At 29.7% G+C, this 19,177-nt stretch overlaps 4 protein-coding genes across 7 annotated transcripts in view; 1 reads left to right on the forward strand and 3 right to left on the reverse strand.

Annotated features, from left to right (window-relative positions):
• Window positions 1–8,337, reverse strand: part of LOC105662567 (uncharacterized) — a 26,692-nt gene extending 18,355 nt beyond the window's left edge. The window contains exons 1-2 of one of the 3 annotated variants that reach the window (XM_076540422.1): window positions 8,211–8,337; window positions 7,316–7,395 (exon numbers count right to left, since the gene is read on the reverse strand). In XM_076540422.1, the coding sequence (XP_076396537.1) occupies window positions 7,316–7,337 (22 nt within the window). In that variant the 5' untranslated portion in view covers window positions 7,338–7,395; window positions 8,211–8,337. Of the gene's footprint in view, window positions 1–7,315; window positions 7,457–8,210 lie in introns of those variants that run through there. The other 2 variants (XM_012286089.2, XM_076540421.1) reach the window with 2 other exon arrangements.
• On the forward strand, window positions 7,453–12,581 carry frtz (WD repeat-containing and planar cell polarity effector protein fritz). Of its 2 annotated transcripts, none has more exons than XM_012286091.2 (15): window positions 7,453–7,747; window positions 7,878–8,007; window positions 8,067–8,244; window positions 8,332–8,525; window positions 8,609–8,709; window positions 8,778–8,898; window positions 8,980–9,189; window positions 9,261–9,424; window positions 9,509–9,616; window positions 9,693–9,901; window positions 9,967–10,090; window positions 10,160–10,329; window positions 10,395–12,088; window positions 12,183–12,309; window positions 12,375–12,581. In XM_012286091.2, exons 1-15 carry the CDS (start codon window positions 7,665–7,667, stop codon window positions 12,458–12,460), a joined length of 3,699 nt encoding a protein of 1,232 aa, XP_012141481.2. In that variant the 5' UTR covers window positions 7,453–7,664; the 3' UTR covers window positions 12,461–12,581. The 2 variants fall into 2 exon arrangements, with proteins under 2 accessions (XP_012141481.2, XP_012141482.2); XM_012286092.2 differs by having other exon boundaries at window positions 8,778–8,892.
• On the reverse strand, window positions 11,633–14,059 carry mRpL48 (mitochondrial ribosomal protein L48). The gene is made up of 4 exons (XM_003703652.3): window positions 13,486–14,059; window positions 13,305–13,382; window positions 13,102–13,232; window positions 11,633–12,983 (listed from the first exon to the last, which is right to left on the reverse strand). The coding sequence occupies exons 1-4, from the start codon at window positions 13,507–13,509 to the stop codon at window positions 12,692–12,694; spliced, it is 525 nt and encodes a 174-aa protein (XP_003703700.1). The 5' UTR covers window positions 13,510–14,059; the 3' UTR covers window positions 11,633–12,691.
• A 2,525-nt stretch (window positions 14,060–16,584) lies between these two features.
• Window positions 16,585–18,633, reverse strand: fzr (fizzy and cell division cycle 20 related). The gene has a single exon (XM_003703651.3). It carries the CDS (start codon window positions 18,327–18,329, stop codon window positions 16,869–16,871), a length of 1,461 nt encoding a protein of 486 aa, XP_003703699.1. The 5' UTR covers window positions 18,330–18,633; the 3' UTR covers window positions 16,585–16,868.
• Between the last annotated feature and the right edge of the window lie 544 nt (window positions 18,634–19,177).

Here is a 19,177-nt window from a genome sequence, read left to right on the forward strand (position 1 = left end):
CGCACATGTATGTATATACGGTTTGTACATGGAATCTTTGGTGCAGAACTCGATATGAAACTTGTTGAAGGTGACACGAGTTCGAGGGTCATTTAACTCTTTCGTGACCGAATTAGTTTGCGGTCTTTGCTGCTGCTTCGATTTTAATCACTGTCGAAATTTTCGAATTTGTTCGTCGTGAATTAGGGGGTTTGAAAAATTAGAGATTTAAGGTTTTGGGGATTTGGGGATTTAGGAGGTCAGGGATTTAAGGGGTTGGAGATTGGGGGATTTGAAAAATTAGAGATTTGAGGTTTTGGGGATTTGGGAAGTTAGGGATTTGAGAAGTTGGGAATTTGAGAAGTTGGGGGTTTGGAGATTTGGGGATTTAGGAGGTCAGGGATTTAAGGGGTTGGAGATTGGGGGATTTGAAAAATTAAGGATTTGAAGTTTGGGGATTTGAAACGTTAGAGATTTGTGAATTTGTGTATTTGGGATAGTAGGAATTTGAGAAGTTGTGGATTTGGAGATTTGGGGATTTGGGGATTTAGGAAGGCAGGGATTTAAGGGGTTGGCGACTGGGGATGTGGAAAATTAGGGATTTGGGAAGTTGGGAATTTGAGAAGTTGGGAATTTGAGAAATTGGGGATTTTGTGATTTAAGAAATTAGAGATTTGTGGATTTAGGAATTTGGGGATTTAGGAGATCAGGGATTTAAGGGGTTGGAAATTAGGGGATTTGAAAAATTAAAGATTTGAAGGTTTGGGGATTTGGAACGTTAGAGATTTGTGAATTTGGGTATTTGGGATATTAGGAATTTGAGAAATTATGGATTTGGGGATTTGGGGATTTAGGAAGTCAGGAATGTAAGGGGTTGGCGATTGGGGGATGTGGAAAATTAGGGATTTGGGAAGTTGGGAATTTGAGAAGTTAGGGATTTGAGAAATTGGGGATTTTGTGATTTAAGAAATTAGAGATTTGTGGATTTAGGAATTTGGGGATTTAGAAGGTCAGGGATTTAAGGGGTTGGAAATTAGGGGATTTGAAAAATTAAAGATTTGAAGGTTTGGGGATTTGGAACGTTAGAGATTTGTGAATCTGGGTATTTGGGATATTAGGAATTTGAGAAGTTGTGGATTTGGGGATTTGGGGATTTGGGAATTTAGGAAGGCAGGGATTTAAGGGATTGGCGATTGGGGATGTGGAAAATTAGGGATTTGTGGATTTAGGGATTTGGGAAATTGGGGATTTGAGAAGTTGGAGGTTTGGGAATTTTGTGATTTAAGAAATTAGAGATTTGTGGATTTAGGGACTTGGGGATTTAGGAAGTCAGGGATTTAAGGGATTGGCAATTGGGGAATTTGAAAAATTAAAGATTTGAAGTTTTGGTAATTTGAGAATTTAAGAATTTGAGAAGTTGGAGGTTTGGGACTTAGGGGATTTAGGATTTTTTAATTTCTTGCAATTTGTTAAATTTTTCATATCATTTTAATATGTAAGGTACATGTGTGTCTTTTTCTAATATGTGTAACATGCAATACATGTGTGTTAAAGGGGTTAGGAATTGGAGGATTTGAAAAATTAAAGATTTGAAGTTTTAGGAATTTGAGAATTTAAGAATTTGAAAAGTTGGAGGTTTGGGAATTAGGATTTTTTAATTTCTTGCAATTTGTATATGTATCATATAATTTTAATGTGTAAGGTGCATGTGTGTCTTTTTATAATATGTGTAACATGCAATACATGTGTGTTAAATATAACATATGTTGTATAATATATGTTACTCGCAATATGTTACTTTATATGCAATATATGTTATTAAGAATTGTTAACTGCGTAGTTAAATGATAAAAATATTCATGAACACGATCAAAGTATGTTTGTCGAGCATGTGGCTGTACTCGAAAAGTCCTGCTAGACTTTACTCGAAAGTAATTTAATAGATACCGGAGTTAGTCATCACCTGTGTGCTTCATATTCTTGTAGTTAATGGTCTCGCGATAACAGGCCTATCACGCATATTGCATTATCGGGTGGATATGCTTCTTCGATCAATTTTAAAGCTTTGTGATATTATTTCATGTTTTATATATCTTTTGTTAATGATTAAAACACATTTTTATATAATTAAGAAAATGTATTATAACATATTATGACACTTGTATTAATTTTATGTTGCAGTCAATTGTTTTATTTTTTGAATTTTAAGAGTGAACAATCTTTAATTATTTTACTACTTCCTTTCTTGTAGTAATAGTTATTATAATTGAAGAATTATGTATGTTGAAGTATTTATGAAGTAAACCATTAAATATTCTCTAAAAATTTAATATGTAACACTATAATCTTGTACAATTTTTAACAACTTTATTATACTTACTAAAATTTCAAAATTTACAAGGAATTTAATTTGCAAAATTCTTAGAAGTTTATCCAAAATTATATTTACAAATAATAAAGGGTGATCAAGGAATAATTAAAGTGAGAAAAGTAATTAAGAATTATTTAGTTACCATTAGACTTTTGATGCCATTATGTACATCATATTAACCTAACCTTACAAAAATCTATAAAACTAACCTAACCTTAAACCCTTAAACTAACGTTCTTCAAACTAACCTTCCTTAAACTAACCTTCTTCAAACTAACCTTCCTCAAAACTCTTCCCTAATTAACTTACCTAATTCATCCCATAAATCATTATCAATTATTAATTTTTAATTTTCAAAGAACAATAACAGTTAATTTTACAAAATACGAGAAATATTCAGAGCGTGGGAGGCTCCAAAACAAGAGTACACCATTCACTCCATGTTAATTGGTTTTTGCAAACGCTACTTGTTAAAAGTCAGAAATCAATCATACGACTATCACGTAATTTCGCTGAAGTTGATGCAAAAGAGTGGAACATGTTTCATGCACTCAATGTGTTCCATATTGCATGCCTACATAATTTGGCAGAAAAATAATTGTATTCTCAAAAGGAGAAGTATAATATTAAATAATAAAATTCATGTAGTCGCTTTAAATTAATGGTGTTTTCACATTCAAGTACTTTTTGTAGAACAAGCGTGGTGGAATAATAAAAAAATTGTAAAACTAATACGTTCTGTAATTTTTTTTTAAATTTCCACAATTTCAAATTTTTTAAATTCTCTATGAATGTCATACTACAACTAAAAAGCTCATTTTAATAAAAAAAAATCAGAGCAATGTGGTATACAAGTGCTGGTTTCAATATCAAGACATTAAAAAATTAATTTTAATAAGCAAAATAATATCCAAATCGTGTTATATTAGAACAAGCATTCATTTCTGAAGAACAAGTATTATTCTTTTATTAAAATTAACAGTTACTAAATATGTGTTAAACAAAGTTCACAATCTGTGCCTGACATCGGTCAACGAACTAATAATATGTAGTGAATGAACTAATAATACGAAGGTTTCAGAATTCCCGCGCGAAATAAAGTCAAAATCTAAAGTGACACTGAACGTAGGCGGAGACGTAAAATTAGAAGAGACACCAAAGGGACCATCGAAATTCCCACACCGCGTTTGCCGTTCTAAATGCGGGCAGGACATACGAAGGACTATTGTACGTGCAGGTTGCTAATTAACATTGCGTGTAAAATTGGTTCGCAGCTATTGAAGCTCGTAACGTGTTCTAACCGTCTACTACGTCTGCTACTAATGTTACAGTGATTTGGGAGTTGAAGGAATTTCGGGTCGAAAGTTCAGGGATTTGGGGATTTGGGACTTTGGGATTTTCAGGACTTTGAGGATTTGGGGATTTTCAAGATTTTGGGGATTTGGAAATTTGGGGATATGGGATTTTGGGAATTTGGGGTTTGAAGACTTGAGAATTTGGGAATTTAGGGATTTGGAACTTTGGGACTTGGGGACTTTGGGACTTGGGGACTTTGGGACTTGGGGACTTTGGGACTTGGGGACTTTGGGACTTTGGGACTTGGGGACTTTGGAGACTTTGGGAATTTGGGAATTTGGGAATTTGGGAATTTGGAAATTTGGGAATTTGGGAATTTGGGACTTTGGGAATTTGGGACTTTGGAAATTTGGGACTTTGGGAATTTGGGGCTTGGGGAATTTGGGACTTTGGGAATTTGAAAATTTGGGAATTTGGGAATTTGGGAATTTGGGAATTTGGGAATTTGGGACTTTGGGAATTTGGGAATTTGGGACTTTGGGAATTTGGGAATTTGGGAATTTGGGAATTTGGGACTTTGGGAATTTGGGAATTTGGGACTTTGGGAATTTGGGAACTTGGGAATTTGGGGAGCGTGGGACCTTGGGAGCTTGGGACTTTGCGAGCTTGGGACTTTGGGAGATTGGGAATTTGGGAATCTGGGAATTTGGGAGATTGGGATTTTGGGAGCGTGGGACCTTGGGAGCTTGGGACTTTGGGAGATTGGGAATTTGGGAGATTGGGATTTTGAGAGCGTGGGACCTTGGGAGCGTGGGACCTTGGGAGCTTGGGACTTTGGGAGATTGGGAATTTGGGAATCTGGGAATTTGAGAGATTGGGATTTTGGGAGCGTGGGACCTTGGGAGCTTGGGACTTTGGGAGATTGGGAATTTGGAAATCTGGGAATTTGGGAATTTGGGAATTTGGGACTTTGAAAGCTTTGAGTATTTTACAATCTTACAATCTTACAATAATAAAACTTCAAAACCTTAAAACTAAGAAACTCATAAATGACCTCTCGAGGCCAGACGTAATGTTGCAGCAAAATGGCTGCCGTTTTTAAACAGTGAATCAATATAACACAAATAACCTAAAAAATGATAACCAATTTGCAAGAGTGATTCTCCGTGTCAACCAACAGAAGGTCATAATACGCAGTAGTTAAACTGGATATATGAAGATATTGTAAGCAACGGAGGGAACATTGTATTCGAGCAACGAAATGGTAACCGAATACCATAGTCAATTCTAAGGAGTTATACAACTATCCAATAGTATCGAAGCATAGCGTGTGTTTCGTCTTCGTTTCAAAACTTGTTTCTTTGTTCATTGTTTCCACTGCGTTCCGTTTAGAACTGAGAATAGCATACCGAAAGCACTTTGAAAGACCCTAATGGGATAAACCGAGGATGTAATCAGAAGAGAAATGATACGAAGTAAATGTTCACTTTGCTGGTAAATAAACTTTTCTAATTTCTTTATGAAGTAAACATAATAATTTAACAACGTTTAACTAAATATTATAACTTAACAATTTTAAGTAATTTTCTTTTTAAAATTACGTTTAAAAAATGTTAGGTTAAATTCAATAAGAAGGTAGCTCTTATTTCTTGAAAGACTAAGGTAAAAATAAGAACAAGAAAAAATATTAGATAAAAAATAAAAATAAAAAAGTATACTGGCTAAAAAAAAATAAAAAACAATTATAAATAACAAAGATAATAATGATTAATAAAAATAAAAATAAAAAGACAATAATAAATAACAAGAATAGTAATGAATAATAAAAATAAAAATAAAAAAAGAATGAGAGTAAAAAAAACTACAAAAACAATCAAATAAATAGTTTACAATTGTGAGACAGATTAAAAGTGAACTATTGTGATAAATGAGGCAGACTTTACTAGATTTTTAATATTATTGCAGCATGTTATAGAAACGCTGTGAAAACTTGGCGTTGACGGAGGATCTCATATTTCCTTCTATGAAGTTAGTTGAACGTGAATCAACTAAAAATGATTTACATCCTCTGATATTATTATGACAAATCGACCTGTTACATATTACATCACTGTGCATACAGTATTTTTCAGTAATTTTAAAAAATTGAGTAGTATAATTTTATAGAAGCATAATTTTATAAATTATTGTTTTTGAGCTGTGTAATATTTACTATTGTCAATAATATTAATGTTGGATTTAATAATATTGACTAACTATAATATTAGGAACTATTATGTTTAATAATATCCACTAAATATAATATTAATAACTATTATATTTAATAATATTAACTAACTATAATATTAACAACTATTATGTTTAATAATATCCACTAAATATAATATTAATAACTATTATATTTAATAATATCAACTAACTATAATATTAATAACTATTATATTTAATAATATCCACTAACTATAATATTAATAACTATTACATTTAATAATATCCACTAATTATAATATTAATAACTATTATATTTAACAACATTAACTAACAATATTAACTAATATCTTAACCAATATAAAACCTAACCTAACCTAACCTAACCAATATAAAGATATAATTTATTTAAAAAAAAAAAGTAGAAATAATTTTGTAAAAGCAAATAAATTAAAATAAGAATAAATACGGAAATCTTTAATTGCACCTGCTGTTACAGACAGAATGTTTTCATCAGCATCGTTAGTATCAATAATGAGCATCGTTAGCGGAAAAACGACAGTTCTCCTCCACTTTTAATCGTGACAACAGCTGTATCCGATTGTATATTTTTGTATTGTGTACCCTTTAATGATACGCAAAATATTTGATATCTGTTGCGCGATTTAATGTGTGTAATCGTGCTTGCTCACTGTTCCTACTCATCCAAGTGTTTATCATTGGAACACATGACACGTTCTCACGATTTATTGGACAATTCGTTGGCATATCAAACGTCGTGTAATCGCACGATAATATTCATGCAACTTGTTTCTTAGTTCTTTATTTCATATTTTTCAATTTTTCTCATTTTTAATTCCCAACTTATAATTAAATGTTACAATTAGTATTTTTAATTAAAAAAACAATTTAATTTGTAAAAAATGGTATAAACGATAGTGCGTTATGAACTAATTAACTTGAATAGTCGGAAGTAGATTTGGAAGATTAATTCGTTATGTGGTTTTGAAATATTTGCGCGCGCTATTTGAAAAAATATAAATGGCGCCATCTGACGGGCACGCGTCGCACTACTCAAATAAAAAGATTGCTTTTTTCTGTAAAACGCCGAATATTTACGTTTTGGTACTCAGAAATTTTTCTGGGATCATAATAAATTGTAATAAATGATTTTACACTAAATTTTAAGCTCTATATTCGAAAATTCGGAAAACATGTTCCAATTTCCTCTAACACTTACCGACGCATGCTATTTTGTACTGAAATTACATCTGCAAGTAAAGTAATACTCTGCAATTCTCTATAACTACCATATCGATTGAACTGATTATACAGAATAGAATAAAATTTCCTTTTTATCTTCTTTCATTCACCAACAGATAACGCTACTGTAACCTTTTTACAGTAGCACGCGCGTAAATATAAATTTTAAAAAACCTCTTAAAATGAAGCTATAAATACCTTGCCAATATCTTCTTAGCATATTACTATCCGACAATTATTTGCCATTTTATAGGATTTCATATCCCATGTACTGCAACCTTTTATGCAATAAAATAAAAATTAGGTTAGAATTGTAATGCCTGTCAATAAAGCAGCGTCCTGTAACAAAATGGTGAACAATAACTCTTTAGAGAGTTCTTAAATACAATGGTATATTGTTTTTTGTGGTTTTTATGCGTATTTAAGCTTTCGAAAATTAAACTTTTTTGTAATATAATATAACGCATCGTTCGTTTGTTTAATGTGAGGTTGTTTATGTTTGTTTTAATGTAAACATTCTACTACTTTAGAGTGTTTGTTTTTTATAATGTTTACATTATTGGGTGAAGTAAACTTGTGGACATTCGATGATAATATTAACATAAAGAGCACAGATTTTGGTGCATTCCGGTAAGATAAATAAATTTATGTTTGTGATCAATTATATTCTTCATGTAATATTTAAAATTGAATAACTCTGCATAATATTATATGAAACATTAATTGTAAATGAATTGGAAACTTTAAAATATTATTGCAGTTACCATGATAAACGTATCGATAGTTTTTATGAAGAAGGAAAGAGATCTTATTGTCAGAAACGTGGTATGATATATGTACCAACAAATAAGAAAGGAAACAAGTTAAAAGATTGTATTAAATATTTAGAGGTAAATATCAGCTAAGTTACTGACTTGCAAACATTTATAATCACTTTCCAAATTTATAGGAACAATTAAAAGACAATTCAATTGTATATTGTCAGTGGTACGATGACTGTGTTATACAATTAATGTTAACTAATGCCTTAATAATACAAATACAAGTTAACATTGCTACTGGTGATATATATAAAATAACTTTTGATAAATACCTGGTAGGAAAACTTTTGGAGCATATATCAGATGGTAATTATTATATTTCATATGATTTATGTTAATGTGTTTGCTCTATGGCAATATGCTGGGATAATCTATAATTGTTCATATTTTTAGTGATAATTACTAAAAATTATATATTTTGTACCTACAACGATAATCAAGTAACTCATGTACACTTTACAAGATCAAAACGTCATGTTTTTGACAAAATCAGTAAACTTGAGCCAAAATTGTCTACTATTGATTTGTTTGGACCCAATGGGCGCAGGCTGGACAAGAAAATACAAACCAATAAGTGCGGTGACTTGGTAAACATGTTACAATATTATCAACTTATAATAAGTTACAATTTTTACCCAGTTTCTCATTTTTTAATTTTCAAACGTTATAGATACTAATTTGGTGGAAATCTACTATTAATGAAGTTTATCCTTGGAGTCCAGCAGTGAAAGAACATGACCGTGCAAATATACATCTCTACCGCTTATTAGGGTATATAAAATATAGCTTTCTTCATTCTTTAATGAAAGCACATGAATACAGTATATTTTTACTTTCAGAGCAAAATTAGGGTTAATTTGTTATATACGCAGTGAGTTTGACCCATTGTGTATAATGTTTGATACTAATAATGATAATATTATTCATTCTGTAGAACAAAAAGTATCAAGGAAGGTAATAGTTGTGTATCATTTATTATTTTAATTATTCTGATAACATTACTTTTTCAACTGAATACTTCACATCATAAGTATGATATAGGGGGAGGTGACCATAGAGTGGCGTACATATGAAATTTCTCAGCAAGATAAACTTCAAAGGATAGCAATGGTCTCTGTGCCTTTACCTACACATACAAGTTATATCAAATTTTCACCTACTCAGGAATTGTTGTTACTATGTTGCATAGATGGTTCTGTTATGATTTATGATCAAACTAGAGGCACTACTACCAATGTGAAAGCAGCTTTTGTAAGTTTTATATGTATATATTTATAGCTATACATATAAAACTAAAGAAAATATGTTTATTCATTTTTAAGATTCCAACATTAGCATCATGGCACAGTGATGGAATAATATTTGTTATTGGGAATGACAAAGGTCAATTTCAACATTTTGACATTTCTTTATCTTGCATTAAAAGTCAGACATTAAGTGAAGAAGCAACACAAACTACCATTCTTGATTTATCATCATATTTCAGGTATTATTTTATAATCGTTTATTCCTTAACCCCTTGCTGAAATGTGTTCTAATAAGTGTAACTCACTGGTTATAATTACTATAGAATTCAACCGGCATTACTACGTGTGGAATGGAATAAAAAAAATGATTTGAATAGTTATGTTGATTTACATAACCGTGGAAATTCGCTATTGCTATTAATTTTTCAACGGTATATTACAATCTTCATTTTATAAAGTAAATTAAATATAAGAGGATAATTTGTATTAATATAATATTATTAATAGAGGTCCTATAGGTGTCATAAAAATGTTGGAAGGAAATTCTTTTACCGGTGATGTATTGGTCAAAAGATATTTATCTTTATCTCAAGTTGAACAAGCAACTTCTTTGTTATTGGCCATGAATTGGGATACACATCCTCGTGTGTGTATGCATGCACTGAATCAAATTTTAAATTACTTATTCAAGTTACCTTTGACAACAGAGCACGAAAGTAAGACTTAATATTATTTTTTAATTCATTTATATATTTAGTAAAAATAATTTGATCTTCTTTAGATCTTATACAGAATGCATTGGGTAGTTTTCATGTCCCAGTTAAACCAATAAGTCAAGTTATTGAAGAAGAATATGGAGATGAAATCAGAGATTTAACAAGGCGATTTTTCCACCACTTATTAAGGTATATAATATATACCTTATTTTGTAGGAGTTATGATGTTACATATAAAGTTAATCTTAAATATTGTAGGTATCACATGTTTGAAAAGGCCTTTAGACTTGCTATAGATTTAAATGATCATGACCTTTTTATGGATATACATTTTTATGCATTAGTTGTAAATGATACAGCAATGGCCACTGCAGCTAAAGAAAATGCTGAACGTATATTAAGTAGATCAAACAGCTGTAGTAGCTCACGTAAGAATGAACTAAGATGTTTGCAGTTCAGTTTCATGCAAAATGCTATAAGAGAACATTTTCAGATTCCACATGCTCTAGAGCATCATGCTCATTGTGTTCTGATTCAACGAGTGATAAAGGAGAGTCTTGTAGTGATGAAAGTGAAAGTTCATCCAAAGAGAATCATATTGACACAAAACACTCTAAAAATCATAATTATAAAAAGGAATCCATCAGTCAAATTCCGCCCTTACCAGTTCTCCATCCACATTCGCCTAATAAAAACATGTTGCCTACATCATTCACTGATACTTTAACTAGCGAAAAAAATAATTGTACTATGGAATCTACATCTTTCAGTATACACAATAACACTCTTACAACAACTTCCTTTAATCATTCATCACATTTCTCACTTTCAAATACATTTTTTACAACAACATCGTTCAATAAATCGCTATATAAAACACATACACAACCAACATCAACAACTACAGCAACATCTAGCAACAATTCACAATCTTTTAGTAACATCTCTGATGACTTAATGACTACTTCATTTGGAAGTTTATCTTTACACGAACGTAAAATATCATCTAATCGACCTACTGAAAATTCTGTAGAGACCAAACAGTTAAATAATGTTCTCCTTGATGAAATGCAATATCCTCTTGATAATGTGTGCAGCAATGCAATGCCGCCAAATTTGGTAGGGGACAATAGTTTTATGTCAACTCCTTTCAACAATCCAACATATGAACCAGTTACACCAAATGTTTCCTCTGATTTGTTAAGATCTTCATTAGATAATATAGATAATAATATTATGTCTACATCTTTTGGTGCAGACATTTCAAATCAATATAACACTTCATTTAACAATTTAATAAGTAGCAAATCTGATTCGACTGTTTCTTTGTCTCCTTTGAAAAGTATAAAATCATCTAGTGCGTCAACCGACTTTATATCAAAAACACTTACAGATTCCATTGCCACAAACAAATTGACATCTAATTTTCAAAGTAATCATGGAAATCTTGTATCAACTTCATTTAATTTTCTCGAAAATCAAGTACAAGATTCCTGTAATAGTAATACAGTGAGTTTTAGTACTGAAGATAACCATGGCACTATCAAATTGCAACAACCTTTTGTGGAAAAAAAACAAGTAGATTTTAATATTCCACCACTGCCATCTTCTATAACAAATTCATTTACAAATTACTTTCAAAATCTTCCAAGAAAAAATCTTCCTCTATCTAGAAGTACATCCGGATTAGCAGATATTGATGAATCTGTTCAAAAATTTTCATCTATAAGATCAAGGAACGTCACATCGCATTTATTGCAAAAACAAAATTCTACATCTAATATTTTACAAGATCAACACAAATACAGTAACATTAAACCTTCTAGATACAGACTGAATTACGATTTTGATTACATTTCATTTCATGGAAGTTGTGATAATATCGATATGCATTCCTCCACTAATAATATAGAACTAGGTAGTTCACAATTCTCTTCTATGTACAGCATACAAAACAGATTTGATAATAGGCATTCAAAATTAGTATCATCACAAAATAGTACAAATGGTAGTATTAATAAGCATTTTAAAGTATCTTCTAATGTACCACCACTTCCTATTATATCCACTTCTGCTTCTATACCCTGTTCTCCCTTTTCTACTGTCACAGATACAACACTAACAACAAGTGAAAAACCAAAGGTTAAATTTTCAGATACAGTAACACATATATTGGTACCTGGTACTGTAAGTATAATTGCATACAACTTGCACTAAGGCAGAAAATTGAATGTACACTAAATTCCATAATTAGTAACAAATAATTCTTCCTTCCTATCAGGGTCAATCACATAAACAAAAACGATCTACAATTACTCAAGTGCACTTAACTGACCCAAAGCGCGAATTACCAGAAAGTCTTCCATTGGGTCTCGAAGATTATCTTAAAGATTTTCAACCTTTATCAAGTAAGTAATAATAGATTTATAACTAAACACAATTTTCTAATAATATGTAATATTGTATATTACAGAAGACGAGATTAACGATAAAACAAAAGAATCTCTAAGATCAGAAGAGGGTTCCAAAATAAAGGTTGTACATTTTGGACTTCTATAAACAAAAGTTTTAGATTTTAATAGAAAAAATATATAAAACTATATTTACATATATTTAAATCTTTTATAAAGACATGTATTTGCTGTATGTAATTTTGATACAATAAAACTTTTACTAATTATATTATTAAATATATTGTCCACATTTAGTTTGCATAAAAATTATTTTCAGAATAAATTGTTATTGGATACATTACTATTAAATACCTTCTTTTCTATAGATAATTAAATTCTATTGTGCTCTACTTTCCATTATCTCATTTAATTGAGATTTCAATTCAAGTAATTCCTTATCTGGAATAATTCTTTTGTTCTGTATCATAGGATCATACTTATCTATACATATAGAAACTCCTTCAGGTAAAGTTGCTTCTAATATTCTAATAAAAATAGGACAATTCGTGGCTGTAACATCTGAAACTTGTATATCCCTTTCATATATTTTTATATCATATTCACTGTCAATTACTGTACCTCCTGGTTTAAATCTTTTTACATTAAATTCTCTGTGGGGAAATGGAAACCTACAAAAATATCAATATAAATATTATAACAATATACATTATTACATTTCAAATAGAAGAAAATATGGTAATTATTATTTTTAATAGACTATGAAGTGCCACTTTGCACAGTAATTACCCATCTTCAACAGTGATGTTCAAAACACGTGCAAGTTTATGAATATAAGATTGATAATTTTCAATTACAGGGTACACATATCCCCTAAGTTGTATATTTAAAATTGGATATACTGGTATCTCATGTACTTTCTGCAATAATATTTAAATTAATATAATGTTATAACATATAATACATATACAGTATTTAATGAATAAAATAACCTTTAAATATGGAGGTTCATATATACCATAAAATCTCACTGTTTTATTAAGTAATGGATAACGATAACACGTTATAGCCTAAACACACAGTTTAGATACATTACAAATAAATATAAATATTTTTTATTTCAAGATACAAGAATAACATAACCACATTATTAAAAAGGGAATACATATTTACCCGCCTAAAAACATTCAATACCATTTTGTATTGAATAAGTGGATATTAGAAATTAATATCTAATTATGTAACCAAAACGAATAGAACTATTATCATTTATAATACAAACATATCTATAAAGTAGACATGTAATTAAAACCCCGTACAAAAATTGAAATTCGGAGTACCTAACCTTTACTACGGAAACAGGTAATGTAGGGGAAGAGGACCCCACCACTTGCCCTAATGAACCTAACAATTATGTCTGATTCATACGGCTCATTTTGGTACCCGACAAACAATAACAATTTACCTGCGTAAATATTTACGTGCTAAAGCTACAATTAATGACTCATTTAGCTAGGATGATTCTATTGTCATTAGTCGAACAATTAACAATGTTTTTGTACAGCGTTACCTTCAAGAAAGCAAATGAGTAATAATGTGTTTTCTTCGATAAAATAGCGATGTGGAATAAATAGTCCTACAATTCGACTTTGAAAAAATTTCATACTAATGAACTTTTAAATACGGAACATAAAACATGTAGGAAATTGAAAATTTGAGGATTTGATATTTAACTGAGAAATATAGGAATTTGGACTTTTGGAAATTATATTAATATTATTGAATTGTATAAATATAATATTATTGATTTAAACATTCTTGTACTTATTGGTTATCATATAAGATATTATAAGACATATGCATAACAATTACATTTTCAGGAAAATAAATTTCATTACAAACAATAGAAGCATATCTATTAAAATTACGTATATCCTTTTTCTAGACAAATATAAAAATGATTACATGTAGAATATAAAACTATTACAAAATTAATTTTAAATTACTATAACATGAATCATGAATATAATGTAGATCTGTAAAGTAATAATAATAATGCTAATATTAATAATATTATCATCGTAGATCATTTAAAAAGCAAACGAAATTATGCAAATAGAAAATGAAACAGTATGTATGAATTTAAAAGAAAATATATATTATTCATTTTATATGATGAAATCAATTATAAACATTGAATAGAAAAACTTTTAGAAAAGTTATGTAAACATGTCATTGTTGCATGTACTGAAATATTGAAATGGAGTAAAAATTTAATTAATATTTTTTGTGTTCTATGATCTTGTTTCATGTCAAGTATAATCTAAATTGTAAGTACTTATTTTTGTACTTAACTAAAGCATAATTTGAGAAGCAATCTGTCGTAATTTAAATTTATTGTACAAATATAACAATGTAGTTGTAAATATATAATTAAAAAATCTTATATAATTTTTAAAACTTTATAAATGTAGTTTAATACATTGCAGTTTGTGATCCTAACAAATATGTAAACTAGATATTGTAAAATAGTACTACAAATCAAAAGAGAAGACTATAATAATACATTTTATTGTAGGTGTCTGATTTAAATACACACATATAAACATTTGTTATTGATTAAAAATACAAGATAATTATTCAGGTAAAAATTGTGTAAGATGATATAAGAAATGTAATGTTTAGCTTTTCCCAAGGTTATTATTATACAAAATTTTAATATTAATTTTAATTTTTTAATGAAAATATATTTTCATATCTTTGGTTATTTATTTACCACATATTTCCACAAATAATGGAAACAAATGCTAAACAAGTGGTACTTTCAGTTTATTGGATTGAACCACAAATTTTGTGTATAATTATTTTTCTAAAATTATATACCATTATAAATAAACAATATTACTATATTAACTATATTTTGTAACACAAAATACTATTAGATATAATGAAAGTATTAAGTTCTATTACAAATACTGTTATTAAACTTTCTGTAAATAATAATCTCAGAATTTAGGTTCTGGTAGCCTAAGAGAGTTACATATGTATATTTAAATCAAACAAAAATATTGTCTAACATAATTTTATAAACTAAGTGTACTTCCTTCAAATACATCATAGCATTTAATATTCTATATCTAAACTGATTTTGTATAATTATATTTTGTATAAAATATAAGTTACACCCATTAACGTTTTCAGTTTAAACAATATTGTGCTATTAACAGTTTAAATAGTCACAATAACATTTAAAAGGAAAACATTAATAAGTTCCGGATTTTATTATATAGATATGCATTATTCAATGTCTGAAATATTGTGAAAGATATAATACAATAACTTACTTATAAAAAATCACATTATTTAATGTCAGAATATATTTATTTCCTTCTACATATACTTCAAAGTATTGTTTAAAGGTTTTTTGAAAATAGATTATACATAATTATTAAGACCTATACAATATAAATTTCAAATTGTAGTTAACTAGAATTTTTATCTTTGCATTAATTATGTTTTCAATTTCTTTTTGAATATATATGTAGGTAAATATAGCAATATAATATATTATTTTTTGTTTTTGTATAAATAAGTGAATTTATTTTATAGCTCACATTTCAATTTGTTTGTACAATTTGCTAACTGCAAAATATAAATTAATATATTATTTAAAAAGAAAAATATTTCAGTATTTAAGACACAACCTTCTTTCTAGATATTATATATAATTAATTTCATTAAGGTTGTAAAAATTACAGAGATAGTCTTTAAGGATTTATATAATCGTTTTAAAATTTAATCAGCCTATACATTTCTGAAGACTAATCTGTAGTCTCACAGGAATATAATATGCCCTTGAAAGGAACTACATGTAATATTGCAATTAAAAATTGCAGATGACCTTACTCATTTTCTGCATTATATTACACAATAAACAATGTATATTAAGTGAATACAAGTTATCAATGCATTTTAAATTTTGCTATAATAAAAAAAAAATATATAAATGTATAAGTAATCTTTTTTAAAATCAACATATTATAAAACAAAAAAATAAAAAAATATATATATATTTTATATATGAAATAGACAATGTATTGATCAAATAAGATTTTAAAGCAGCATGTATAAAAAAAAAATCTGTATAAGAAATGCATAAAATAATATTAGCTTTACTTTTCCTTGTAAGGGCATGTTTTCATGATTAGTAACTTATTGCACATAAAAATTAATTATATTAAAGGCTGTGCATATAAAAATTTAGCTTATAAATTTCAATTCTTATCTGTAACTAAATATATTCAAATCCTTATTTGCAACTAAACATTTGTAAATTATTTTGTGTGTACGTATGTGTATATATATATATGTTATATATGTTGCACATAATGTAAATTTCCAGAATACTATGTTTTCATTTATGTATGTGTGCGTGCACGCATATATGCACATATATACACATTTTTATTTGTAATATTATGTATGTATATATGTACATGTATAAGTGAATGTATGTATGTGTATTACACATAAACCTATTATTTATTTATATAAATTTATCGAATGCTAGTAAAAAGGTTCAGCACAGACTTATTCTCTTTTTGACTACGTGCTTTGCTGAACACATTCCAAAAACGCAAAGTTTCATCCCCAGCACCAGTTACAATAGCTTCACCATCTGGTGACATTGCTAAATATAAAACTCTATAAGAATGTCCTGTTAATTTTGCAACTTGTGTTAAACTTGGATATTTCCAAACCAAAATTTGATTCTGGGAATAGCCATGTGTACTGACTAGTTCTGAGCTGTGCTTACTCCAAGCCAAATTGCAAACTTGAGAACCAGTATCAACGCACTGCATTGGTTGACCAGTTAATGTATTCCAAAATCTGATGCATCTATCTGCTGTACCACCTCCAGAGGCTAATAGACCATGATGATGTGGAGACCACGCAATAGCTTTAACTGCAGCCAGATGTTCCGTGTATGTTTGTACTGGTGAGAGAGAATGTAAGTTCCACACATAAAGACGATTGTCATTGCCACCAGAGGCTAAATACTGATTATCTGGAGACCATTTTAATCCACAAACTTCTTGCCTGTGTGCTCCCAAACGTCTTTCACTGACGACACAAGGAGTTCTAACATCTCGTTGCAATATTAACCTGTCTCTGCTGCCAGATGATAAAACTTCACCATTCCAAGCCAATGCTCCAACTCTTGCACTATGTCCTTGTAGCTTGCTTACTTGTTTACTCACAGCTACATCCCATACTTGAATGTACCCTAAATGAGTACCAACTGCAACCAAATTTCCTCTTTCATTCCAAGCAACTGATGTTACACTATTACCATCACTGGACAAGTCGCACAGTCTAGTCACCTGACTGGTACAGGCAGACCACAAGTAGACACAACTACCTAAGCCAACGCTAAGAACATTTTGAGATGACCAATCAACAAGATTTAAATAAAAATCATCTTGCAGTTCTGGTGCATCAAGCACTTTGAAAGGTATTCTGGAAATCTTTCTTGTTGCCTTTCTTGGTGACCTCAGGAGCTTCTGACTTTTAGAACTTAATGGTGATAATGAATAAGGTGAACTCTGATCAAGTAATGTGTGGTCTTTCGTGGGTGTAACATACTTGAAGAGATTTTTGGTAACTAATGGTGATAAGATTCTTCGCTCTTCGCATTGTCCTTTAACATCTTCTATACTTGCTCCAAGTAATTCATTTTTCAGTAAACACGAGTAAGCAATTCCATCGCGATTGCTTTCCCCATTTTCGCGAGTTTTTTTCGTGACTATACCATTTCGACTATTCTCTGATATCATTGAAAAAGTTGTCTGCCAATTATTGCCTGATCGTGTTGGTATGAACCGATCGAAACTATTATTCATCATTTTACTTGGCGAAAAATATGCCGATGAATGGAGTCCAGAACCAGCCAGACTATCTATATGGCTCTCACTGTTTGACTTCAACAGCCGTTTCTCATATTCGTAATGAAACATCTTTTTTTTATGGTACCCCTTTACATTCAGTCACATAATTATTCACTACACAGTTTGTTTGTACTTTAGACTATGTAAATTACACGACCACTGTCATTTTCCTCGTGGTACACCAAATTGATCGGATTAAGTGAACCACTTTATTTAGTCGCCATTCAACGTCAACTTGGAAAATTTTTCGATATGGAAATAGAGAGCATAAATGTGATTCTCCTCCAATCGAAATGCTCTATGTTCGAAGGGTTGCTTTCAAAAACAGATGGTCAAACCTCTGAATAAAGGAGCAGAGTTGAATGAACTCCCATCTGGCGACACGTTCAGAAAGTTAAAATAAAACAATGTTTTATAACGTATTGAAAGAATTATAACATGTAATATCAAAAAGTATCTTTGTTATGTTTATAATTAATATTTTGATTATTTCTTAACAATTGTATTAATTTGTGATTAATATTTATATAATATTGTTGTACATTTAGCACGTTATCAACTGCTCTCATTGTTCCTTCCTTTTTTCTCACCAAGTATATGATCACGAAGATAAAAAAACTATAGAAAGGCATCGCTATTGTGATTAGGAAAATCCCTAGACTCCAAGTTGCGCAAAATGCCGTCTAGTTTCTTCTCTTTTAGAATGGAGTACAATTGCGCATGTCCATTGCATACTATTGCGTTTGATTACAAAGAGTGCTCAAGCCAATGAAAACTAATTTGCGCAAAATAAATAAAAACTCGTCTGATAATGAATACAAGCTACTACTAAAGAAATAATATTGGAGAACATAAAGGAAATCAGAAAAAAATTTTTTATCGCTGATAAGCAAATAGATTATTTTTTTATAACTGAC

The sequence above is a fragment of the Megachile rotundata genome, chromosome 15, assembly GCF_050947335.1.
Source record: "Megachile rotundata isolate GNS110a chromosome 15, iyMegRotu1, whole genome shotgun sequence".
Lineage (NCBI taxonomy): Eukaryota > Metazoa > Arthropoda > Insecta > Hymenoptera > Megachilidae > Megachile > Megachile rotundata.